At 51.8% G+C, this 24,942-nt stretch overlaps 10 protein-coding genes across 10 annotated transcripts; 6 read left to right on the top strand and 4 right to left on the bottom strand.

Moving 5' to 3' along the window:
- The first annotated feature begins 69 nt into the window (after positions 1-69).
- BJY04DRAFT_143401 (M28 family metallopeptidase) lies at positions 70-2,131 on the top strand. The gene has a single exon (XM_073708725.1). The coding sequence runs from the start codon at positions 168-170 to the stop codon at positions 1,683-1,685; it is 1,518 nt and encodes a 505-aa protein (XP_073566206.1). The 5' UTR covers positions 70-167; the 3' UTR covers positions 1,686-2,131.
- A 1,492-nt stretch (positions 2,132-3,623) lies between these two features.
- Positions 3,624-5,436, top strand: BJY04DRAFT_210675 (major facilitator superfamily domain-containing protein; the record flags this gene model as incomplete). The annotated part of the gene is made up of 2 exons (XM_073714285.1): positions 3,624-3,826; positions 3,873-5,436. The coding sequence occupies 2 exons, from the start codon at positions 3,624-3,626 to the stop codon at positions 5,434-5,436; spliced, it is 1,767 nt and encodes a 588-aa protein (XP_073566205.1).
- Positions 5,437-7,179: 1,743 nt separating this feature from the next.
- BJY04DRAFT_200125 (ankyrin repeat domain-containing protein) lies at positions 7,180-8,080 on the top strand. The gene has a single exon (XM_073712875.1). It carries the CDS (start codon positions 7,190-7,192, stop codon positions 7,910-7,912), a length of 723 nt encoding a protein of 240 aa, XP_073566204.1. The 5' UTR covers positions 7,180-7,189; the 3' UTR covers positions 7,913-8,080.
- An 889-nt stretch (positions 8,081-8,969) lies between these two features.
- On the top strand, positions 8,970-10,965 carry BJY04DRAFT_200122 (uncharacterized protein). Its single transcript, XM_073712874.1, has 6 exons — positions 8,970-9,073; positions 9,122-9,545; positions 9,608-9,757; positions 9,810-9,968; positions 10,032-10,154; positions 10,218-10,965. The coding sequence occupies exons 1-6, from the start codon at positions 9,019-9,021 to the stop codon at positions 10,804-10,806; spliced, it is 1,500 nt and encodes a 499-aa protein (XP_073566203.1). The 5' UTR covers positions 8,970-9,018; the 3' UTR covers positions 10,807-10,965.
- Positions 10,966-11,408: 443 nt separating this feature from the next.
- On the top strand, positions 11,409-13,371 carry BJY04DRAFT_223175 (uncharacterized protein; the record flags this gene model as incomplete). Its single annotated transcript, XM_073717620.1, has 6 exons — positions 11,409-11,536; positions 11,585-12,022; positions 12,123-12,329; positions 12,397-12,534; positions 12,606-12,728; positions 12,786-13,371. The coding sequence occupies 6 exons, from the start codon at positions 11,409-11,411 to the stop codon at positions 13,369-13,371; spliced, it is 1,620 nt and encodes a 539-aa protein (XP_073566202.1).
- A 908-nt stretch (positions 13,372-14,279) lies between these two features.
- BJY04DRAFT_143306 (S-adenosyl-L-methionine-dependent methyltransferase) lies at positions 14,280-16,223 on the bottom strand. The gene is made up of 5 exons (XM_073708723.1): positions 15,718-16,223; positions 15,352-15,627; positions 15,223-15,273; positions 14,597-15,144; positions 14,280-14,526 (listed from the first exon to the last, which is right to left on the bottom strand). The coding sequence occupies exons 1-5, from the start codon at positions 15,955-15,957 to the stop codon at positions 14,364-14,366; spliced, it is 1,278 nt and encodes a 425-aa protein (XP_073566201.1). The 5' UTR covers positions 15,958-16,223; the 3' UTR covers positions 14,280-14,363.
- On the bottom strand, positions 16,224-18,292 carry BJY04DRAFT_143346 (uncharacterized protein). Its single transcript, XM_073708724.1, has 2 exons — positions 18,114-18,292; positions 16,224-18,058 (listed from the first exon to the last, which is right to left on the bottom strand). Exon 2 carries the CDS (start codon positions 18,048-18,050, stop codon positions 16,491-16,493), a length of 1,560 nt encoding a protein of 519 aa, XP_073566200.1. The 5' UTR covers positions 18,051-18,058; positions 18,114-18,292; the 3' UTR covers positions 16,224-16,490.
- A 187-nt stretch (positions 18,293-18,479) lies between these two features.
- Positions 18,480-19,996, bottom strand: BJY04DRAFT_223172 (nucleoside phosphorylase domain-containing protein; the record flags this gene model as incomplete). The annotated part of the gene is made up of 2 exons (XM_073717619.1): positions 18,480-18,923; positions 18,977-19,996. The coding sequence occupies 2 exons, from the start codon at positions 19,994-19,996 to the stop codon at positions 18,480-18,482; spliced, it is 1,464 nt and encodes a 487-aa protein (XP_073566199.1).
- A 593-nt stretch (positions 19,997-20,589) lies between these two features.
- Positions 20,590-23,132, top strand: BJY04DRAFT_231708 (Zn(II)2Cys6 transcription factor; the record flags this gene model as incomplete). The annotated part of the gene is made up of 4 exons (XM_073719604.1): positions 20,590-20,700; positions 20,771-20,865; positions 20,921-22,833; positions 22,897-23,132. 4 exons carry the CDS (start codon positions 20,590-20,592, stop codon positions 23,130-23,132), a joined length of 2,355 nt encoding a protein of 784 aa, XP_073566198.1.
- A 44-nt stretch (positions 23,133-23,176) lies between these two features.
- On the bottom strand, positions 23,177-24,858 carry BJY04DRAFT_143286 (NAD(P)-dependent alcohol dehydrogenase). The gene is made up of 3 exons (XM_073708722.1): positions 24,421-24,858; positions 24,234-24,362; positions 23,177-24,175 (listed from the first exon to the last, which is right to left on the bottom strand). The coding sequence occupies exons 1-3, from the start codon at positions 24,439-24,441 to the stop codon at positions 23,222-23,224; spliced, it is 1,104 nt and encodes a 367-aa protein (XP_073566197.1). The 5' UTR covers positions 24,442-24,858; the 3' UTR covers positions 23,177-23,221.
- Positions 24,859-24,942: the final 84 nt, after the last annotated feature.

Below are 24,942 nucleotides of genomic sequence, written 5' to 3'. Positions count from 1 at the left end.
TAACTCGAGGCGGATTCGCGACTTTCAGTACTGATCGACGGCCACAAGCCGGTGGCGCGATAGAGCATGCAGTCTCGCAGAGGCTTTCTGGAAAATTATAAAAGGAGCTGGGCAGCTCCCTTCATAATCGCCTTGTCAGTGTCGGTGTCGCGGTCGTTTCTTGCACAATGAAGTCCCTCGCTGCCCTCTCCCTTGCTTCGCTCGCCTCGCTGGCTGCTGCCGGCAAGTGCAGCGCAAAGCCCCCTGTCACTCCTGAAGCTCTGCAAAAGGCAATCCGTCTTGAGGATCTCCTCGAAGGCGCTCAGCAGCTCGAGGACTTTGCCTACGCCTACCCCGAGGGCAACCGTGTCTTTGGTGGTCCCGCCCACAAGGACACTGTCGACTGGGTCTACAAGGAGCTCAAGCGCACCGGCTACTACGATGTGTGGAAGCAAGAGCAGGTCCACCTCTGGAGTACCTCCGAGTCGACCCTTACTGCAGGCGAGGACGAGTTCGAGGGCACTGCCATGACCTACTCCCCCAGCGTCGACGCCTCCGCCGAACTCGTCGTTCTCGACACCCTCGGCTGCAACCCCGAGGAATTCGTTGATGTTGAGGACAAGATTGTTCTCATCCAGCGCGGAAACTGCACCTTTGGCGAAAAGTCCGTTTATGCTGCTCGCGGTGGTGCTGCCGCCGCCATCGCCTACAACAACGTCGCTGGCTCCCTCTCCGGAACTCTCGGCGCTGCCGTGAGCGAGCTGGGCCCTTACGCTCCCATCCTCGGTATCTCCCTTGAGGACGGCGAGGCCCTGATTGCTGCCACCGAGGCGGGCCCTCTCACTGTCGACCTTGTTATCGACGCCCGCAGCGAGAACCGCACCACCCACAACGTCATTGCTCAGACCAAGGGTGGTGACCCCGACAACGTTATCTCTCTCGGTGGTCACTCCGACTCCGTCAACGCCGGTCCCGGTGTGAACGACGATGGCTCCGGCATCATCAGCAACTTGGTCATTGCCAAGGCTCTCACCCAGTTCTCCACCAAGCACGCCGTGCGCTTCTTCTTCTGGACTGCTGAGGAGTTCGGCCTGCTCGGCTCTGAGTACTACGTCAACTCGCTCAGCGCCGAAGAGCAGGAGAAGATCCGTCTGTACCTCAACTTCGACATGATCGCCTCCCCCAACTACGCCCTCCTCCTCTATGATGGAGACGGTTCCGCCTTCAACTTGACTGGCCCTTCTGGTTCCGGTGAGATCGAGAAGCTCTTCGCCGACTACTTCACCTCGCGCGGTTTCCCCACAATCGAGACCGAGTTCGACGGCCGCTCCGACTACGAAGCTTTCATCCTCAACGGTATCCCCGCCGGAGGTGTCTTCACCGGTGCCGAGGATGTCAAGACCGAGGAGGAGGCTGCTCTCTTCGGCGGTGAGGCTGGTGTCTCCTTCGACGCCAACTACCACCGTGTCGGTGACAACTTCACCAACCTCAACCACGAGGCATTCCTCCTCAACTCCCAGGCTTCCGCCTTCGCTGTCGCCACCTATGCCCAGGACCTCAGCACCATCCCTGCCCACGGTGGAAAGGGCAAGATCAACAAGCGCGAGATGAAGCACCTCCGCGAGAGCATGACCCGCCGCAGAAAGAGGGCTCCTCCCACCCGCCACATCAAGGCCGGCTGCGCCCACGACCTTGTCGACAAATAAGCTGCCAATGTGCAGATGAAGTTTGATGCATGAGGGGCGTTGAGGGGGGTCACGGTGTTATGTATATGAAATGAAGTGTGATGTCAAAACAGATGTACGCGATAGTGCGATATGTCCTTAATCATTGAATGAACGAATGAATAAATTCATCCAGCAATCTAGCCATCCATGTGTATCTGTGATCTTCCAAACTCCTACGCTCCATCCCAACTCCAGCAGCTCCAGTATCTCAAGATCTCACGCATCCAGGTAGTCATCGGGATCCTTTAGGCGGGTATTCCTTTCCATCGCGTTCGACCTTGGGTGTGCAGGTGCAGCGTTCGCTCTCGGGGACGGAGTCAAGGACGGAGGGGATGTGGGCGCCGCAACCCCACCAGGTGGTTTTCTCTGTAGACCACCATGGGTTAGCTTAGTATCCGGTAGTTATGAAGGAGAGACTATACGGCAGGTAGAGCAAGTCGCTTTCATGCACATTTTGAAGAGAGATACGATGAGAGGTAGATTTTAGAGCTGAAAAGGCAACCGAGGGGAGAGCGGGTGAGATGTGGTGAGCGAGGATGGAAGATGGTCTTGGCCCCTCATGCCTTACGGCCTCAGGCTAGAACACTGCCTTGCCTAGCCGCAATCATCATGTGATGCTCTGCCAACTCGACCAACAGGTCTTCCATTTGATCTGTTCTTTGAACTTTCCCATTTCAAGCGCACGTTAGTAGATTGCCATGATTCCTCTATTCATGACTCGAAAACATTAATCTTGGGAGCCTATTACTTTCCTCTCGTCCGCTATCGGACCTCGGGCCCGCGGCGCGAAGAAACGGTGGCCTCCTCACGTGATGTACTCTTCACTTAGGGTGAGCTTCACGATGGTTATGGAGCCACGCTGTGGGAATTATGCATGGAGTAGGCCTGGATTGCTCTCGGTATTATCCGACATGGCTCCATTATTCCTGTTCATGGGGTGTCCTCGATCATGCAAACCTTTTCCTCCGCAATACGCATACGTATTTCCCCTCTGCTAAGCGGAATATATATATCGCGCATCATGATACCGAATTCGATTACATACTGACATCGACATGGCCAAATTATTTGCAAACACACCTTATCAGATCACAGAACACAGATCCTCCCACATTCTTGCTGTCAGTTCCGGCGCCCATCCTGCTGAACCTGCATGTGCACGGGAACACTGAGGTGGGCTTCACTATCTGTCTTGGCCCCCAACGCAGCCAGGACAATGCAGGCGTTTTAAAGTTGGCATGTGGCTGATTGGACGTTTAGCGAGGCTCTAAATTGCAGAGCCTGCTGCGCGAGTGGCCTGGCCTCGCAAGTTGCTGGTGTCTGACTCGCTGATATCGCTTCAGCGATGGGATCAAGACTTAACGGCGTCAAAAGAAGAGCAGAATCCAGAGGCGATGTAACCTCAATCTCGCCACTGCCATGTGCGAGCTCGTCCTAAGCTCGTTGAGGGAGCGCGAGTGACCGTGCTGATCGGAGAAAGAACTTATCTGATGGCCTGGTCCGGCAGGAAAACCCCCCATTCCCCCCTCGCCCCACTTTGCCGACCCTTCGCATCCCCACGCTGCTATTATCTGATTATCTAATCCAATAGGAGCTCACCAGCCAAGGCCCTATGCATTCCTCTGACCTGGCTCAGGTGCTGCCGGCGCCATATAGGCCATTTAGATGCCTTGGCAAGGGCGCGACATCGGTGCATTCCGGTGGACTTGCTGCTCTTCCCGGAGCTCATTGGGTGTTGGAGTGCTGAAAGTTTACACCTTGGTGGATTTTTCTGTCAGTTCGCCCCTGCACGGAATCGTTTGATCTTTTCTTCCAGAATTCCATCCTGCCCTATAAATTGGCGCGTTTTTGCCTCGAAATCTTGCCTTTGAGTCAATTCTTTACTCATATTCTCAGGCAGTGACTATAGCAACCGCCATGGCTGCTCAGAGCGAAATGGCCGAGGAAAAGGGCCACCAGGTCTCAACAGTGCCTGCTGCTGAGCCTCCTGCCTATCGCAACAACAGCAACGATGAGGCTTTCGACTCCGATGGGAACAGCAGTTTCCAGGAGGGTGTGCAGCGGGCGAGAGCTATCACTACCATTTGGTCCAAGTCGATGCTTGTGACCATGTTTTGTCTGTGAGACACTCTTATCCACCCCTCAAAGCATTGACTGACAATATAGGCTGTACCTGGTGTCCTTCGTTGACTACGTCCAAAACTCCATCGACGCCACCCTCAACCCTTACATTACCTCCTCCTTCGGAAGCCACGGACTTTTGACCGTCGGCAGCGTTCTGTCGTCCATTGTCGGTGGAGTTGCGCCTCTAGCTCTGGCGAAGATTATCGATATTTGGGGCCGTGTCGAAGGTTTTGTTGTCATGATCACTATTTGTGTGATCGGAATGATCATCAAAGCGACCTGCAAGACTGTGCAGCAGTACGTTGCCGCCCACGTCCTCTACTGGACCGGACATATCGGGTTGATCTACATTATGGAGGTCATTATTTCCGATATGACTAGCTTGAGAAACCGAATGATCCTTCTTGGAATCAACGGTACTCCTCGTATTGCCAGTACCTTTGCTGGTCCTGCCATTGCCGAGCTCTTCTACGAGAAGCACAACTTTCGCTGGGCGTTCGGCGCCTTCGCCATCATTCTCGTTGCCGTCTGCATCCCGGCACTCGTGCTGATGATCGTCATGTCTCAGAAAGCCAAGAAGGCTGGCCTGATCACATCACGAGCACGGAGCGGGCGTACTGTGGTACAGTCACTCAAGTTCTACTTCATCGAATTCGATATCCCCGGTATCCTCCTCATTACCGCAGCCCTTGCTCTGCTTCTCCTCCCGTTCAGTCTCGCCGCATACGCCCCCAATGGGTGGAAGACCGGCTACATCATCGCGATGATTGTTCTCGGCGTCGTCCTATTCCCTGCTTTCTACGTATACGAAGCCTTCGTCGCCCCCGTCCAATTCCTCCCCTTCCGCTACCTCAAGCAAGGTACAATCATCGGCTCTGCCCTTCTCTACGGAGTCATGTTCCTCTCCACGTTCTGCTGGAACAGCTACTACGGCTCATACCTGCAAGTCGTGCACCGCCAGCCCATCAAGGACGCAAACTACATCCTCAACGCCTACTCCCTCACCTCCACTGTCTTCGCGCCCCTTATCGGAGCCCTCATGAGCTACACCGGAGACTTCAAATGGACCGCGTACACCGGTGTCCCAATCATGCTCATCGGAACAGCGATCATCATCCCCCTCCGCAGCCCCGGCACAAACCCCGGCGTGCTCGCCTTCACCCAGATCCTCGTCGGTCTCGGCGCCGGAATCTTCACAACCTGCAGCAGTCTCGCAATCATGGCCCCAGTCACGCACCAATACATTGCCGTCACCAACGCCCTCGGCGGCCTCTTCGGCGGAGTCGGCTCAGGCATCGGTATTGCCATCGCCGGTGCCCTCTGGAACAACCTCCTCCCGCAAGAACTCCTCAACCGTCTACCTCTGGACCAAAAGGCAAACTACCGCACTATCTTCGGCGACATGGTTCTGCAAATGTCGTTTGCGGATGGCACGCCCGAGCGAGACGCCATCGTTGGCGCATACTCCCATGTTATGCGCCTGATGGTTATCACAGGTGCTGCGCTGATGCCGTTGTGTTTGATTTCGATTTTCGTCTGGAAGAATATTAATGTCAGAAAGATTGAGGAGGAGAGGGGCAAGCAGACCAAGGGCACTGTTTTCTAAGCGTGCTCTCTGGATTGCTTTGTTTCCTAACCTCTCGGGATGGAAAACCTCGTCACGAGAACATTAAATAGCTCACGTATATAAATGGTAATGCAGGAGGTGGTGGAGAATTAGACGACTGGTATGGGATATATATCTGGATATAAAAATCAACACTTTAGTAGAAGCTAATAAGTTATAGAGTAATCTTCCTTTCGCCACTGCTTCCCACTTGCATCGCCTTGAAGGGAGCACCTCGTCTGACCGCCGCCAACTGTGGCGCCCAGTTCTAGTGAATCTATCTCCAGCCTTATGGAATGAATGGGCCTTACATACCCTGCCGCATAGTTACTATGGTCCATCATCCCAAACGCAACATTGCCAGAACGAGCAAACGATACATGGTACCATAGGAAAAAGGACCTCACTCGGAGTACCAGGAATAAGTTAGGGTAAGCAAAGCCCTCACTCGGAGTCATACAACGGATAGCTAAGTTGAAAACCAAACTCAAAGCTCATATGCGACTCACGCTGCGGCTAAACGAGCACACCACAGCACAGCCAAGATCTGGGCGCGGCGGGGTCAAGGTTGATGGATTGCCTGGAGTCTGAACGGCCACAACAATCCGTCCAGGTCCCATCCCTCACCTTCCAATCCTCCAACTCGAACCCAAATGGCGATTAAGCGGAAAGCGAGTAGATGGACCCCCGGATCCGAGTCCCCAACAGACTTGGTATCCACCTTAGCGACCGTCCAGAACAGCTATGAGGAGGTAGGTTATATTGGAAGCTACCCTACCCTGCCCCACACCTTTCTCCACATCCACGTTCACTGCTCTTCTCTCCTGAACAATCGCAACGGCTCACAAAACCCAGCTGAAATCCTGGATCATGAAATTTGCAGAGGACCCGTTAATGGATGAGCCCTTTTCTACAGTCTTTGACACGCTGGCTCAGCGCTCGTACTGGCTTATGCGGAATGGGTTAGCGCTGTCGCGGACGTGCGAGTATAATGCATCGCAAATACAGACATCCGCATTGAAAGTGATAGACCCGAAGGTAATCGCAATCCTAGACAAGACCGCAAAGACCGCTGATGTGGCGATCCGGCACCTCCTCGCCATGTTCGTGGTTACAGAAGAACAGGCTGAACCGGAGTCAGTGGTCAGCACATTCAATTCCCATGCAACGACCATTATCGATTTTACTGCGAAGACCATTGAGGTGCATGCAGCGGGGTTGGCTGGAGGGCTTGCGCTGCTGAATCTGTTCGTCTCGTGTTTTTTCTTCTTTTTTTTCTGTTTCGGATAGAATATTGCTGACGCGGTCTAGGTGGTTGGATATAGGTATACATATCGAGGAGACCGGCGCGGTGAGGGTTATAGGGTCCTCCATGGCAGCGCTGGACAAGTGTTTACATACCCTGCAACATGTGTGGGACGGGGCTGGGGCAGGGCTTGTGCAGAGGGACGCTGGTAACCTGCTGAGCCTGGTGGAAGCTGGAAGAAGAGTTCTAGCAGAAGTGGCAGCCAGTCACCCCTCTGCAGCAACGATGGCCACCGCAATGACAGCGACTGATATCCCGCAGCCCGTCTGGCGAACGTCGATATTCTACGAAGCATACGGCAAGAGCCCCGAGATTGTCCGAGATATCCTCAGGCAAGGCGTCAACCCCAACTGCCGCGGCCCCGAAGGGTTCACGCTTCTCCACGTCGCCGCGGAGCTAAACGACCTTGAGCTTGCGCGGCTCCTCATCGAACTATGCGCTAACCCTATGGTCGTCGCAAAGAAGCAGCTACCTATCCTCATCGCGGCGTTGAGTGGCCATGTGGACATGGTGAAGCTCCTCCTTGAGAACGGTGTCGACGTCAACTGCATGTCGCCTTACCAAGTCCCCACAATCGTGTATGCCGCGTGTGAATCTAGAAATCTGGAATTCGTACGATATCTGATCCTGGAAAAGAAAGCGGATATATCCATTGCAAACACCGACGGAGACACACCCCTAGGCCGGGCTGTGTCCATGGGTCACCCTCAAATCGTAAGATTCCTACTCGAGCACCGTGCGCCGCATGTACCCAACAACCAGGGGGTGTACCCTATTCATCTCGCCGCTGCTTTCAACCGCACAGCGGAGCTGGAGATACTGCTTTCGTTTGAAATTGATGTGAACATTCACCACCCGGCTTCGCGAAGAACGCCGATCTGGTGGGCGGCATACTCGGGGTCGATTCATGCGCTGGACATTCTGGTTCAGCATGGCGGGGACGTGAATATGGCTGATGCCTGGGGTCAGACACCAGTGTTTATAGCGGCTATTAACAATCTGCCGGATGTGCTTCAAAAGCTACTGGGCCTTGGCGCGGACCCTTCTATCGCTACGGAGGATGGGGTCACGCCGCTTGGTGTGGCTTCTGAGAAGGGTTTTGCTGGTACTGTGGATATTCTGACGGAGTATGAGAAAGGATCTACTGCTCGGACCTTGGCAGAGAGCTAAATCGGTATGAGGCTCAGCGTATAGAACCCAGTTTGTGCACCTGTTTTTCCACCGCATGTTGTTGTAAGCAGGATATTCAATATCTCCTAGGCATGGCTGCAGATGGCTGCCGATGTGTGGAGAAAGCGATGAATCGAAACGTACACTGATGGTCGGAGCCAGACGCCATGGAATCATATAGGATGCGTATTGTCGTATCGCGATGCTTAAGACACATTGTTGGAGGTAGATGGCAGGCAAGGAGGACAAACGGGGCCCACTGTTGATTCTGCCCCTGTGCGAAAGATTGAAGAGGGGATACTTTCTGTTGTTATAATATGTCATCATATACTCAGACTCAAGGATTCATGAGATGGAGATAAGGTGGGCGACATCGGGCGCGGAATATTGCCCTATTTGGGGTCTCCACTGTGGCTGAGTACGGTATAGGGCTGAGTCTTTGCTCCAGCCTTCAGTACGGTTGTTCAATCTAAGAAGGTGATGTCACGATACTGCAGGTTGATGAGACCTGTCAGCAGCTGTTAGACAAGAGTCAAGTTGTACGCCAATAAGCCGGATCGGTTTCGACAGCGGTTTGTTATGTATTTTGAACTGGGAGCTATAGCAGGAACAAATCATAGCAATTCACAACGGACGGAAGCAAGGGGGATCTACCCCATGGCTGTCTTCGATGTGAAGAGATGAAGTCGCGAATAACAGACCCTTCGGCTCGACGAAGCATGAAGAGTCTTGCTTGGATGGTGAGGCTGTGCACGAGGGACCTGGCTGAAGAAGCCTCGGCACTGACTCGTAGCGACATCGAATACGAAGTACTCCTCTGCTAGTCACGCAGCCAAGAGTACAATCTACCTTCTTACAGGTCCTGTTCCAGGCACCAGTCATGCTGGTCCAATAAGCCTCCACAGATTAAGTGCCGAGTTGCTGAGCAAACAGCAGGCGCCTTGTAGCCCAACATGAACGGTTAGTGTAATCTCAGCCTTCAGCCCTGGACTGAGTTAAGGTCTCCAAATAAGAACTGAGCCACTCCCGGCTTTTGAGCCTCCTCTGCTGACCTTGCACTCGAAATCAGGAGATTGAAGCCCAGGTGCTAGCAATCGCACGGGATAATGATGATCTTTTCCAGGTTTGCCTCGCTGTGTCTGGCTGGATCCTTACTTCAAGGTGGGCATATCTTGCCATTCAAAGCACCAAACTAACTTCCTGCTCTAGGTGCTTTGGCGCGGGACTGCATTACCAACTCCACGGAAAGAACTGGAAATCACAAGCACCAGCTCTTACTCACCAGCCCAGATCAGCTTGAAGAGTTTGACGGATGCACAACTCTCGCCGGCAACATTGCTATTGATCAACATTTCACCGGATCCATTGTTCTCAATGGAGTCACAAACTTTACAGGAAGTCTCACATCACAGACCGGATCGGAGTCGCCCGTAATAGAATCTCTCGAGATGCCCGACACCCTAGAGATTGATTATATACGCTTGGACAGGGCAAGTAGCGTAAGGAGGGTCCTGTTCCCGCGCGTTGAGCGCATCGACTTTATGAACTTTGCTCAGCCAGGAGACGACAGTGTCCTCGATGTGGGGGCGTTGAAGTCGCTGAACGCCATGTATATCGACGGCCCCGGCACAAAGTATGATTATTTTTCACTATCGGTCATTTTACCGTCTTCTGCCTTCTCTAACGTGTTACCAGTTTATCATTCCCTTCATTGGAGACAATCACGGAGCGTTTATCCATTACCGCAGATTCCCCTGAGATGGATTCCAATCGAGGACCCGTCCATGTCCATCTACCTGCGCTCAGAGAGCTGCATGCTCTGCAGATGAGTGGATCTATTGCAAGGTAGGCAGCTGCACATCCAAACTGACACTCTCAATACTGATATTCACCGAAGCCTCTCCACACCCAACCTCGAAACGGTGAAATTCAGTCTGTGGCTTAATGCCAGCGGCACCGACCTTCCTGCGGTCGAACTGCCAGCATTAGCGGAAATAGATCCTAGAATGGCCTACCCTCAAGCCGGGCGTATCTCGCTGATGGGGCGAATTAACCGGTAGGAAGCCCTATGTCAAGCGATCTTACACTACAACGCTAACATCGATTCTCGGACCGACAGCATCGATCTTGGCCCTCTAGAACAGACAGCCGGAGACATCACCATTCAAGCGGAAACGCCAGTAGAGATCTACTCTGCCCTCAAATCAGCCGGCAATATAGAGCTCTCTGGCCCGCTTCAATCGTGAGTCTGAATCTTCAGTTTCCCTGTCAAACCTCAACCGAAAAACCCCCTAACAGACTTCAGAATCAACATCCCCAACCTCACCGAAGCAGAATCCCTCACCATCAACTCAACCCTTCCCCTAAAGTGCCCGGACACTCTCATATCCCTCTACAGAGACCTCAACCGCCCCTTCGAAGCAACCTTCTGCGACGACCCCTCCCTCCAAGCCGCAGGCGAAAATCCCTGGGCGAACTGGACGTCCCCGACCCCAACCCCCTACGAGCCAACGCCGACGCCAGAACCCTACTACACACCAACTCCAACGCCATCACCTTCGCCCGAGCCATCCTCGTCAGGACTAAGTACAGCCGAGCGAGCAGCAATTGGAGTCGTCGTCTCCGTAATCGGCGTGTTCGCGATCATCGGCTTTCTGATTTTCAGACGGAGATGGAAGAATCGGATTGTGGCGGTGGGGAAGGGCAGGCCTTTGCCTTTCACTACGCTAAGGTCTTACCAAGAACGCTCCTTGGCGATGCAGAACCGGGGAGCTGGAGCTGGAGCTGCGGCGGTGGCTGGGAGGGCTCCAGCTGGAAGGGATCAGCCGCCGCAGGTTGATTTTGAGACTGCGCCGCCGCCTTATGAGAGATATGAGCGGGGGGGAGGGGTGTAATTTACGTTACCCCGTACTTGAATGGAGACTGACAACCAGCCAAGTGTTAATGTATGTTGTTTATGTTGTATAACGGGTAGATGAGTTCTTCATGGCGATATGAGTGGCAGCGGCCGAACGATAGATTATAGATTCAACCCTCCCCTAATATAAGGCTATCTAGCTAGGTTAAACCACTCTAGACTGCTGTATTCGATGATTCTATTTAATGTATCCGGACTTCACAAATTCTGAAATCTACTGATAGCATTAACCGATGCAGAGACAGAAAGCGCAATACAAGTCCAGGGCACCTCGACATGTGATCCACCTCGATAACCTGCCACCATGCCATCACAGATACGAAAACAAATCAACACAACCAGCTCTGCGACATCTGACTCGTTCTCGCAGGACGTGTTCTTTCCAGGGCACAGTCTAGCCCAATCACGGCCCTAAATCAATAGTGCCCAGGCAATGCGGCGCTTGAGCGTGCAGGTGGTCCCGACGCACATTGGCCGGCTCTTTGCGGCGCAGCTCGCTCGAAATTAAGCTGAGAGAAATGACGAAGGCGTTCCCTGGCAGCGAGGCTCTTAAGAGAAAGACCCCTAGCCCCGCCTGAAATGGATTCCTACGGCTCCTTCCGATACCACCGTGTGACCTACGACATCTTTACCTCCACAATCAATCGCGATGGTTCAACTACAGTCGATTATCACGGTGATACTGGCTGCGGCTGGTTTACCGCTAGGTACGAATTCCAGCTCCCATTATTTAACCAGTAATAATGGCTAATTAGCATATTTCCAGCAGTCTCCGCCCGAACATGCTACACCAATGGCACCAGACCCGACGACACCAGACCCGATGAGGACGGCCCCTGGCTCACAGTCACGAATCCCAACCAACTGAGGGTGCTCGACGGATGCACCCATCTCATCGGCAGCATATACATCGACTCTACCTTCTCCAGCCCCTTCATCCTAAACGGCATCGCCTACATGGAGGGCACCCTATCCGCAAGCAGCAAAATAGCAACACTGGAATCAATCGAGATGCCCGATCTGGAAGGGTTGGGAATACTTAACCTCTATCCAGGGACACAATTCAAGAGTCTGCTTATGCCCAATCTCCAGGGGCTCGGGTGGGGACATATCTATTTGCAGGCTGATACGCTGCTGGATTTTGGGGCCTTGAGGGAGGCGTTTTGGTTTACGCTTGGTGGGCCGGTGAGGAAGTACGTATTGGCTCTTGAGGTTTCTCATTTCTTACTCTACCCTACCATTGTCTCGTGAGATGAGATGAGATGGAAATGCTGATCCTGATGCGCATATTAGTGTCTCACTTCCCGCGTTGGAGAAGGCTGAAATCCTGTTTATTAACCGGCTTACACCGGAGGAAGCGGAGGCGGAAGCAAAAGCAGAAGCAGGAGGAGAAGAACCGAGTTCCAAACCGGTACCAGAACCAGCACCAGTGCCCGTGGACATTCATCTCCCTGTTCTCCGGGAAGCCGAATGGCTGGGGGTTAGGACCTACATTCGCAGGTGGGTTGCGTAATCCAACTCCAATCTATGTCTCTGAAGCATAATGGATTACTGACAGAAGATAAAGCCTAGTAACGCCCAAGCTTGAGGTAATCGGCAGTGACGGGATGGATATAGTAGCCGAGTACGCCGACTTACCGAGTATCGACTTTCCCTCTTTGACTTCCATCAAGGGTCGCTTGGACATTTCTGGTTATATCCAGCGGTATGTCACACCTTACGGCCCTCCTGCCCTATACATACCATAGAATTAACGCCGCCCGCTTCGTGGAATAGCATAAACCTCGGCCTCGCAAACGAGACTTCGCGCAGCATCACCATAAACGCAAAATCCCCCGTTGAAATCACCTCATCTCTCATCAACGCCGGAGACTTGAATATAACCGGCTCGATCAAAGCGTGAGCACATCCTATCTTTCAACACACTATTCATCACCGAATCACTTACATATTCAGTCTAAACCTCCCCTCCTTCCTCCGCGCCGAATCCCTACACATCAACTCCACAATAAAATTCCACTGCACCCCCGCTCTCATCAACCTCTACCGATTCCGCCAAAAGCCGCGGGAGGCAGACTTCTGCGACGCTGAGAGCCTTCATCTCGCCGGAGTTAATCCCTGGGCGGATTATAGCGAGCCCAATGACGGGAGCGAGTCCACGCCCAGTCCCAGCCCTACACCTGAGGGCGAGACACCTAGCCCTAGTCCGAGTCCTAGTCCCACACCGAGTCCGACGCCGGGGTATTGGTCTCCTAAACCCACGCCTACTCCAACACCTAGACCGGTGCATCGGGGACTTGGCTCAGGGCCGGAGATAGTTATTCTTGGTTTATTCTGGGTGGTTGTAGCTCTTAGCGTTGTGTGGTTTTGGATGCAGGGGGGGAAGAGGCGGGTTGCTGAGGAGGACTATCCGGTCGAGAAGAGTCAGATATATCTGGGTGAGGAGGGGGGCGATGTTAAGGAGAAGGAGGGGTTGTTGCTGTATCATGATGGGGAGGATGTTGATGCGCCGCCGCCTTATGCTAAGAGTGAGGATGTATGAGGATGTATGAGGGCGTGTAAGGTGTCATGTATGTTTCGTTGAGTTGGGGATGTTAATGGATTATTGTTAGTGGATGTATAGGAGGGTAAATAATGGGCGATATCTGGGCGGGAGGAGTCCTATAGCCTGAATCAGTCCTACAGAGACAGTAAATTAAGGTTGCCGGTACAAGCTGAGACTATTGTTTAAAGTAAATATCAGCTGTTGTAGTTTCGATGTGACGATCCTGAATATCTATAGCTGGATACAGCACGTACTGTATCGTATGGAAGATAACCCTGGACGCTGGGAGGTTTATTCTGGACAAACGAACCCCGTCTCCAGTGCGAATCGAATCTGGATTGACAAAGTAAGACCCATAGAATCTGCAAAAGACCATCGCGGGAATTATGAAAGACCCGAAAGTTCTAATTTGCCGTGAACGATAGCTATGACTACCTACCCAATGCATGCCATTAAATCCGACTCGGGCCCGAATCCTCTGGTTAGCTCAAGATTCCGAAGTTCGAGCCCTTACCAGACGCCACGCGCGCAGCCTCAAATCGCAATATCGACTGTTCGATTGAGCCTGCGGTTCTGGGGTTTTGATCAAAACAGACAGTAGCGAGTGGTAATGGAACTTTTTGGCTACGATACTCGGGGTCATCATCTTAGTCTGGACATAAATACTCTGAGTGTTGCACAACTGTACAGTCAATGCTACCTAAGATACTAACATTTGCTAACCGTGCGTAAGCCAAACTCAAGGCAAGAGGGGGTTATAGGGCTTGGGATGATTAACAGGTAAGAGAAATAGTAAGCCATCTCAATCCTTTCCTCCCATAGCGGGTAGGTAGTTACTTATTTCCCCAGTCATCCAACGCCCGCGGGCCAGCTAGAGCAAAAAGGACACCACTTACGACAAGCGGCACAACGCAAAGAACTTATATTTCATATCATATAACAGCTTGGAACCTGTACCTAAGAAACAAGTATAATCACGGAAAGCCAAGTCATCCCCTCCACGTAACCTCAATCACCGAAAGAACAGACCTATCAGGCTTCCGGATCGCAGTGACCTCGAACCGCTCGTCCGCAGCCCTAAACAGCGCCAGCCAGTCATCTCTTGACCGTTCCTGCGCGTTCTGAAAGCTCAGCATGGACATGTCACTATCACTGCACACCGGGTAACTTTGTCAGTATTGCCCTTTCTTTACTATCCTGGTTATCGAGGGTATCCACTCACCGAGCCTCTCGCTCAACAAGATAATGCACCTCCCGGTGCCCCGGCATAACACGGTCATTAACAACAACCTTCGCGCCGCTCTTCAACGCCGGGATTAAAGCCCTGATGATCTTCATCGCGTATTTGTCAGACCAGTCGTGGAGGATCTGGCGGAGGAGGTATATATCCGCGCCCTCCACCGGCTGGGGTTCAAAGAAGTCATGCGATTGGAAGAGAATGGCGTCCTTCGACGTTTCTGGGAGGCTTTCTTCACCCTGTGCAACGATATCTGGCACATCTTGGACGATGAATTTAGTTGTGGGTGAGTGCTCGGCTAGTGCAATGGAGATATGTCCGCGGCCACCACCCACATCGATAACTTTGAGATTCTCCTTGTCGTTATTAGAGGGGGGGACGGGCCACGGAAAGCCTTCAATAAGGTGCTCTGGCTCGAACCCCGGGTATGATGCATACCAGACCATAGCGCCGGCGAAGTGTTTTGCGCGTTCGGGGTGGGTTTCGAAGACCTGGAAGATTGGTTTGGTGGTGTTGTTTGCGACGTTCCAAGCCTAAAAAATTGCGTTAGCTTTCTTAATATAGGAGAATTGCAAGAGGATGGGGGGCGACGCTTGAAAGACGGAACTTACGCAGTGTTCTGGCTCTTGCGAGTCTGGGTAGCGAGATAGAGCCTCTCCAAGCTGATATAGCAATGACTATTAGCTTCAAAAGCCGAGTGACAGAACGTTGATCTAGTTAGGGGTGAATTAAAGGTGTACCTTGAAAGCAGCGGGCATCATCTCATCCCACCCTGCATACACCCAGTCCCTTACAGGTTGGCTCTGGCAGAGAAGTCTTGATGCCGCAGTATGAACATAGAAATCCGGCTCTGCCTCAAAGAACACATGATATGTGGCGGCATGTGCTAGCAACCGGCGTACCAGGCTCTCGCGGAGTCCAGCGGAAAGTGCTATATCTGAGACTGTGGCTCCTTGTTCGGGGAATACTTCTGTAATGCCAAGACGTACGATTGGATGAACGCTATAAGGAAGACGCTGCGTTTGGAACAAGCGTGGGATTAGTTCATGAACTCCTTGTACCGGAGGTGTAGGATGGCTTAAGTCCGAAAGGAGGAAAGTACATACCTGCAGCGGCGCAAGATGCATGGAGGGCTCAGTGAGTAGTGCTCTCAGTTCATCCGCCATTTCAAGTAGCTGTTGCTTCAACTTCTTCAGGTCAGACTCGGGTGCATTCGCATGAAGCGGAGGCGGAAGGCCGTGTGCCAAGGAGGGTTCATCTGATCCTGCTTTGAGGAGTTCGTCGGATAGGGTATTTGTAGTTTCGAATATTGCGGCTGCGCGCTCTTTGAGGTTGAGAGCGTCCATTGTCTTTCTCTTATAATCTTGCAGAAGGATGGTTTTCCTAGTAGTTTACCTAGAAGTTGCAAACAGAAGAAAAGAGCGACGTGCGTACGGGACGCCAGTGCCTCTATATAGTGCTCGAAAGCGACGTTTAGGCGCCCTGCCCAACGTGATAGCCAAATCCTTTGCGCTGCATCCTGCCTCTTCTTGTGAAAGGACCAGGGTGTGAAGGAATTCCATCCGCTATTGGTCGGAGCGCAGCATACAGAGAATAAGCGTGCGGCCTAGCGTCAGCGGTTAAACATGGATGAGCGAGATAAGTGATGTTGACCATCGTAGTTGGCTGCAATTTGAATAGAATAATGAACGGGGCGGATTGGACGAGTCCTTAGGTTATTTGAGTCTTTCCCAAGAGTTGACGCCTACTGATGCTCCTCTCTCACCCCGTGAGCTGTCGGAATCCCACATTGAATGCTTGAAGTGTCGATAGCGCACCTCGTATTGAGACATCTTAGATCTTCTTGAACTTTTAATTCCCGCAAAGGGTCCTTCAATCGCTAAGACGTGTATGGGCTTGCGGGCCACCAGCATACAAGCCCATCTAGATCTTCCTCATTAGTCACGTCTTGGACATGACGACCAACAAGAAGAAATAGCCTGTAAGGAACTGGTCTCTCGTCAACCTCCAGAACAACACCAAGCTCGTTCGCCCCCTTGTGGTGTTCCTCATCGTACGGGTCCACTTGCGAGAAAAATCGAATCATGCGAGGGTGCCAATAGTCCTGTAAAAAGTCTAGCACAGGTAGATTAAGCTCTTCTAACTTCGCTTCAAATTCCGACACGAGGTAATCCAAGTCGTTGAGTTTCTCTTGCTGTTCCTCGAGGATCTCAGCAATCTCACTCTCGCTTTTTCTCGGTCTTGGGTCATAAGACATGACCGAGCTCAATTCATCGCAACATGTATGTGTTAGATTCAGAGCATCAAAGGTGAAACACCTAAGAAAAATCTGATTCGCGTTTGGGTAGTCCTTGTGCCACTCGATTAACATGTCCAGAAGAGGTAGTAACGTCTTTGTCCTATAAGGAGGCGGAATAAACGCCGCAAAGACCCCGAACACTAATCGCAGGGCTACCGACAATGTGGTATAGCCATCAAGGCAGCAAGCGCAAACACATGCATCACGGACAACAGGAGCAAGAGAGCGCCGTTTTTTGTGGGACCTGAAAGTTTGAATCCAGAATGTGCGAGCCTTTATGTCTTCTTCCGCTTCTCTTTCCATTAAATTTATCAATTTAGTCGTGATTCTGTCGCTGAGCAGATGGGCAACCCTTGCATTGGTTCCGGGCAGCTGTCGGGACACGTCAGCCCCCTTTGAGATGAACCACATCAGACTCCGACCGAGAGATTCGGATCTGAGGAATTCGTCAATGAAAAAAGCCCCCCTGCAGAGCATTATTGGGGTCATCTGGGAAAATTGTGGCTGCGCGACACCTGGCTTGCCTGGCACGTCCACGCTGTGGAAGCCGGCTTGATACAGCTCTTCCAGTGCCTCAGCTAGAGGATAAGGAGAGGTACCAAGCTGGTGGTATACGGTAAGACCAGGATTAAAGGATCTCAGAGATGAGTCTACCTTTATCCTGGATCTCCGTAGGGTGGCATAGGTATACGTTGCGTCGTAATCAAGGATTTCATCTGCGTCAAGGTGAGGGAGTTGATCGCAGGGTAGATATGATTGAGCAAGTTCCCAGAGTCTTTTACGACGTGCCGCAAGCTCCCTGTCAAAGAGTTCTATCAGCATTCGGGATCTGCAGCGTGCAATATCTTTGACGCCCAATGTCCAGCCAATATCAAGTAGCATCATTGCGGAATGGTAGTAGCCAGCGTGATCGGGATGCGATTCCATTATATCCTTCACTGCCTCGCCCAGGCTGAACGGCGAATTCTCTTCATTTGCTCCAATTTCTAGTAATATGCTGATGCCCTTGGGCCATCCGAATGCCAGCTCAAGTAATGAACATCGGCCAATCTTTGTATCAGGGAGAACAGCTCCTGATGTGATCAAGTCGGAAAGGCCCTTTTCGGATTCCAGTAAGATTGTCTTTGCAATATCCGGCATTGACACGACTGCTCAAGCTGTCAGCAGTGTGTGTAAGAAAATAGGGTAGTGTTGGAGACTCACAGTCTTCGTCCCGAGACAGTAGACTTTTTATATTCCTTTTATATGTAACAGGAAATCGGGATGCTTCCACAATCAGGGGGCCACCACTACTGATAAGCTGTGTCGCCAGCACATGATCCTCTTCTTCGAACAGAATCTTTCGACAAAGACTTTCCAATACACTCCAATTACCCGAATTGTTAGGCTTGCAACCGCAATTCAATAGGAATCTAATCAGTTTGTGAAATCCCGGTAGCAAGCCGCGCCGTCTCGCTAGTTGCTCGACATACTCAAAAAGCTATTGTTCAGTCAGCTGTGCTCTAGGATTGTCTGGGAAAACATACATCCACAAAGGATACTTGTTCATCAACACCGTTGTCGATGATATCACAAAGGGCTAGCGATTCCTTCGCTAAATGCTTGTTGGAAGAGAGCAATTAGGTCTTCATAGGATTTATTGAAATCGTTGCCCGGGGCCGCTTGAAAGATCTCGTCGTACCACTTGCCGAACATGGTCATTGACCAATCATCGTCTGGTCGTATAGCTTGAAGATGCAACGACGGCGCAATTGAGAGACCTCCAGCACCTCTCGATATTGAGAATGACGCAGTGATAACAAGCCGAAGAAATCGGCTATAGTATGCGATTGACCGCGTAAATTTTACATTCTTGACTTGAGTAGAACGGCGGCTCGCTACCGTGGACTTGCTTGTATCCTGAGTTCGTGTTCCTGAAATGGCATTTTGATACGACGGCTGGTCGCAAACATGGTCGCAACATGACTGAATTAGGCTCGGGGCAGGAACTACGCCTGAAGACACGGTGAGATGCTTGATCAAAAGGTTAGTGAACACCTGAATACCTGCATCTCGGGGAAACGTACGAGTTGTCTTATTTCATTTAGGATGACTCTCTGTGAAGTAGCAAGTTCGCTAAGCTCTTGGGTTGACTTCAAGCTGACACACGCTCGAACAGGGAGTACTGACAGCAGGCGCTTTGTGTAGGCTGCTGCCGTCAGCGCGGCGTACCCTTGCCATTGTTTGCGTTTATGGGAGTCACAATAGTCGCATATTCCTCGAATGACGAGGGTGTGAAGTTGGTTCATAAGACCGGCGGCTTCCATCTCAAAGCAGAGAATTCCAAGCTCTTGAGCTAGTCGGTCTCGCGTCTCAAGGTCTTTTATCACCTGATCCCCAGATGCAATCAACCCATAGTGTATACGAGGCGCTCTTGTATGCCGTGGCGGTCGGTAGATCAATCGTTCTTGATCGCATTGGTCACAGTTGCTATCTTGGCTGCTGTGGTGATAGGAGGACTCAAAAAGACAATCGGTATCCAGACGGGGAGGTGAAAACATTCCTTGCATATCAGGATTATTTCCTAGGACCTCTGTCACCAGCTGCAAAATGTTGTTTCCTCCACTGGTCATTTCTTCCGCTTGAAGATAGCCCATATGCGCCAAGAGAACTTGGGGAGGATTGTTCAACGTTCCAGTTCGTTCGAACTGCCCACCTTGCAAGGTCTTGCCGTAATCATACTGAATCACCCCTCCATACCTTCCTGAGGGTTTGCTGACCACAATATCCCCCAAGCGAATGTCATTGCTGGTTGAAGGGGCACCACCTCCGATTCCAACCATGAGTCCAAGCTGAACTCGAGGGAATGTTCCGATGAGATGAGAAATTACAGTCGCTGCAGAGATGGTTCCATAAACGCCACTTGGGAGACAGGTCACAGCAATCTTATGTCCATTGATACTGCCAAGTATGTAAATATTCAAGTCGGTCTCGGGGCTGGAAAGACGCGTATGGATCTCATCAAGCATGGTTCTCGCCGCTGCCATCTCCAGCGGCAAAGCGCATACCCAGGCGATGGTGTAGTCACGATAGGAAAAGAACGCCATTGTTGCCGACGCTAGTAGACAAGGCGTTCTTGAGTAGTTCTTAGCTGTTGTTCGTTTAGAAGCGTTCTAGTTGTTCAAACAAGTGTGGGATATTTAGAGTAATCAAGTCATTCAGCTGGATAATGACCGGCCTATCGCGGGGTAAGTCAGCCTCGCGTACGCGGTACAGCCACTGTCTCGTGTTGCGCGAAGAAAAAAAAAAAGCAATATGACCCCTGCAGACGCATTTCTGAAGCTGGAACTGTAAGGAGCTGAAGATATATATTCAGTCAGCGAGAAAATTTTGAAAGAGGAAATTGTAGGTGGTCGTGGTCCTCATGTACATAGCAGGAAGTAGCATCATACGTCTTGAGCTTCCCAAAATTTGCCACAGATAGCAGGATACAATACATCCTCTCACCTCGAAGGTTGTGTTGTCGATGTCTCACACTTCCTGCCTGAGGTGTCGATGGCCTATTACGGATCCGGTGCGCTAGACACGTGATTCCTGAAAAGGCGCGCACGTGCCTCCACGATCCGGCGGAACCTTTTCTTCTCTAGATTCTCTTCTCCATAATCACCCCGGATCCTGCACGCTGCATCCAATTCAAGTCATGTCCGACAATGTACCGCTAGAGTCCATAGCCTACACAAACTACGTTCGCTCGCCCCTACCGACTAGAGTCAGCAGTGCATGCGAAAGATGTCGCCGCCACAAAACTCGAGTGCGCCCATACCTAGTTCTTTCCCGGATGCCCACATGGCCCTATTTGCCGAGGACTAATATCCGCACAGTGCGATCCATTTCGACCTTGCTCCCTCTGTGTCAGAGCACATGTCGATTGCAGGGCGCTTCCTATCAACCGGACACGGAGAGATAGTACCCGAGTGTAAGTGATGGCTTGGGAAACCAACCCACTCGTACCGCGTGTTAACAGTGACAAGCTCCAAGAAAACAGTGAGAGGCCACCAAAGGCAGATAGCATCACCGATTGAGTCACCTAGCGATGTAGTCGAGACTCCTAATGCGCCAACAACCCCTAGACCCCAGCGAGAAGCGGAAGCGGAAAATGAGGCGCAAGCGGTTGACTATGGAGAAGCCGAGTCGACGATTGGAATCGCTCAAAAGATTTTCGGTCTCGGCCGTGGCCTGATCGACGAGCAAGCCACGTCTGCCATCCCAGGGTTCCAGGCCAGTACAAATGTTGCAAACCGGCGCATAGCGGCTGTTGGCCAACGTATTCCGATATCCTCGCTGTTAGGCCAGCCGCTACCTTCTCCAGAGACGATGTGCCTATTACTGGAGGACTACTTTGATGCAGTGCATTGGTTCTCGCTTGCTATCTATGAACCGACCTTCCGCAAAAGCCTTCACTCGATCGCAGATGGCTATGCCTATTCGTCGCAAAAGCATACCTTAATTCTGTTAGCAGTGGTGCTCGGCATGGGTGCGTGGTACCGATCTCAAAGAAAGACAACCAGGGCCGACAATCATGACTGGCGACAAATGAGCACTGACCTCTTCAAGCTAGTCGAGTCGCATATCGTTGAGCTGATGGACCAGCCTTCCGTCACAGCGGCTCAAATATGTATACTCTTCGGGTCGTATTGCGTTTATCACGGGCGGCCGAACCTTTCTTTCTCTCTCCTTGGAGCCACAATCAAGATCTCCCAAGCTGCAGGTTTACACCGCGAACCCTCAAAAGGCACGTTTGAAGATTACGAGGAGCGGAAACGAGTCTGGTGGACAATATATACTTGGGACCGCTTCGCATCAATCACGTATGGCAGACCGTTGGGAATCAACGACAGAGATTGCAACCTCAGCATGCCCGCCGATACATCCGAAAATCCGTACTTTATCGCACCGAGATCAGAACAGAACCATAGCATTTGTTATTCCACGTATCAAAGGGAACTAAACCGGCTGTACCTGATCGCATCATCGACCCTTGAGACCATATTTGGCTCTCGAACCTCAGGCTCGTCGAAGGAGCTGGCAGGAGACGCATATCTTGCGCTGGTGAAGAGGACGACCCAGAACCTCGAGAAATGGAGAAGCGAATTGCCGGAGCATCTAATCCTTGATCTTGAGCGAGACTTTCGACCGGAGAGCGGGCTAACTGCGAGAGCTCATGCGTTGCAATCTTTGTCACTCCGCCTGACTTATGATAATATTGTTATTGTCTTGCATCGTCCGCTCCTGGCAAGACAGGTCGATCATTTATCAACAGCTTCATCATCAGGGAGACGCAATGGACTAGATATTCAGAGTACCCAATCTGACACAACATCACCAGCTCAAGTAGACTCGCCGTTAGATGCCTTGTCCCCCAATCCTCCTGTGGCGAGTTCGGTGCACTGGTGGAATGCTGCCCTAAGCACATCCAAAGTGACGGAGTTGCCCGTGCTAGCTCAGCTTGCGACCGACAGCCACCTAGTTGCATTCCTCGCTATCAACGTGTTCAACGCGGCCATTGTTCTGGCTGTCATGGCCCTCTCAGACCCACTCTCTGACACAGCGCAAGTGGTAAAGCGCACGATTACCCGCATCTTGCGATTACAGGACCTTCTGGGTAAGCGATCAGCACTGTCGAAACAGAGCACAACGGTCTTGAAGAATGTAATCACATTGCTTTTGCGACGCGAATCCGAGGCCATACTTGCCCCAATCACTGGAAATCAAGAAGATGGTCGAAATACCCTACCGGACCCTCGCCCAATGTCGGTCGAAGATACCCTACGTCTGCCACTCGATGTGAGCTTGGAAATGTCCAATTCTCCCGCGCGGCAGCAGACATGGCCTGATATCACCAGTGCCCTCCGCTTGAATGAAAGCTTAGCTTCTGTGCAATACGGTAGGTTACATTCTGCTTGCTAAGATACACAAGGCCAATTACTAATTACTGTTTCGTGTATAGTCGTGCCCTCTGATGATGCGGATCGGTCCCTCCACTGGTATTCTGACAGAAGCGCTCATCAACCACATGCTCCTTCCCAAGATCCCGTGCCTAATCCGTCTTGGCCACCTTCAGACGAACTTGAATGGGCTGGCCCAAATATTCCTCCTGGTCCGTTCGAGAACGTCGGCGATACCAACGGTGAACATGGATTATATTGGCTCTGGGATATGTCATGGAATGGCGCAGGGCCCTGAGCCAGCATCCTATGTCGACCCGCATTAAAAGTCTAATACATCTTCTTTCGAAAGCGACATGGTGTGAGCTATTAATATATGCTATTACTCTATTTTAATGCGGCATTCGCGACACACTCGTCAACTCCGGGCCCGTAAATGACACTCTTGATTCCTCCTCGATTAGCCACATTTTGGAAAGCCTCCTCCGCCCGCGAAAAAGGATACTCATGAGTGACGAGATCGCCCAGAGTGATTCGACGTGAGTCGAGAAGCCCAACGGCGGTCTGGTAATCTCCTGGTCCATATCTAAAGCTACCCTTCAATGTAGCCTCCTTGTCACAAATTTGACCGACAGGTATGGAGGGATTTGGTCGACCCAAGCCCACCTGCACAAATGTTCCACCAGGAGTCAGTGCGTGGATCCCACTGTTGATACAGGGCTCGGCGCCGGTCGCATCGAGTACGATATCAGCTCCCAGCTCCAACCCGGCCACATCCAAGATATCCTGTGCGTTTTGCTCTGGTGAGTCTGATGTTGTCTGGTGCGTATGTGTGGCACCATGTGTCAAAGCGGACTTGAGCCGGCTCGGAACAACATCGACGACCATAACTGTTGAGGCACCGAATGCCCGTGCGACCCCAGCACATAGTAGCCCAACCGGTCCGGCCCCAAAAACTATGATTGATTTTCCCTGCATATCCCCTGCCAGGCGGCAGCTGTGCACGGCAACACTGAGTGGCTCAATCAACGCGCCGTCTCGGAGGGATATATGAGATGGCAGTTTATAGCAGCATTCTGCAGGTACGCGATAGTATGTCGCAAGTGTTCCATCGTATGGTGGTGTAGCGGCGAATCGCATGTCCCGACACAAATTATATCGACCGGCGCGGCAGTAGCGACAGGTATTGCAAGCGATGCCCGGTTCAAGGGCTACTCGATCACCCACCACAAGGCCGGACTGGCTCCCACACTCAACCACTATGCCTGAAGACTCATGACCAAGTATGATGGGATTCTCAACCACATATCGACCGATTCGTCCGTGTTGCCAGTAGTGAACCTACCACAGATGCTCTTATTAGTTTGCACAAAAATTGTCGACTCTGCGGATGTCTTACATCTGACCCGCACAACCCTGTCGCTATAACTTGAACGATTACATCTCGATGGGTTTGCAAAACCGGCTTTTTGCGCTCTTCATATCCGAATTTACCTCCGGGGTATAGCACGAAGGCTTGGTTTTCGGGCTGAATGGTGAGCAAGTAGTCAGCGACTTGGCGAGAAATCGCTGATGGTCGAACCAACCTGGTCATTCTTTGCAATCATTTCGCTGGCAATCTTATTTTTTCCGCCAAATTAGTTGAATGGGACTTGGGGAATGCAGCTGCTTCAAAAGTTGTTGATGTACTTCCTTTCTTGCCAATCGGTTCCAGCTGGATCCGACACGGTTCCGGCGGATGCTACTCTTTCGCCGAGTCCGTGCGCGCCACCCGGAACCGAGTGGGTTCTTTGTACGGAACCGTGCTCAAATGGGCCCTCGACCCAGTGGTTTTATGGAACCGGTGGAAAGAGTATAGCAACTCAGGCCAATCAAACCACCGACAGCTGAAGCCAGTCTTGCTGCGGCCCTGGGACACACGACTATTGGCCAGCTCTGCTCTATACGGAGCGCGGAAAACTCATTCGGTCACAGGGACGCCAGCTCTGGCCCGGTTTCAAGACTCGGAATCGGGGTTATGACCTGGAGTAGTGGGTATTGTTGTGGGAGGAATCCCGAAAAATTGCCGTCATCCTGGAGTCGGATTTTCCCCGTGGGATAGTGCTCTG

The sequence above is a fragment of the Aspergillus karnatakaensis genome, assembly GCF_047715665.1.
Source record: "Aspergillus karnatakaensis strain CBS 102800 unplaced genomic scaffold BJY04scaffold_68, whole genome shotgun sequence".
Taxonomy (NCBI): Eukaryota; Fungi; Ascomycota; class Eurotiomycetes; order Eurotiales; family Aspergillaceae; genus Aspergillus; species Aspergillus karnatakaensis.
This window is presented reverse-complemented; position numbering and strand designations above follow the sequence as displayed.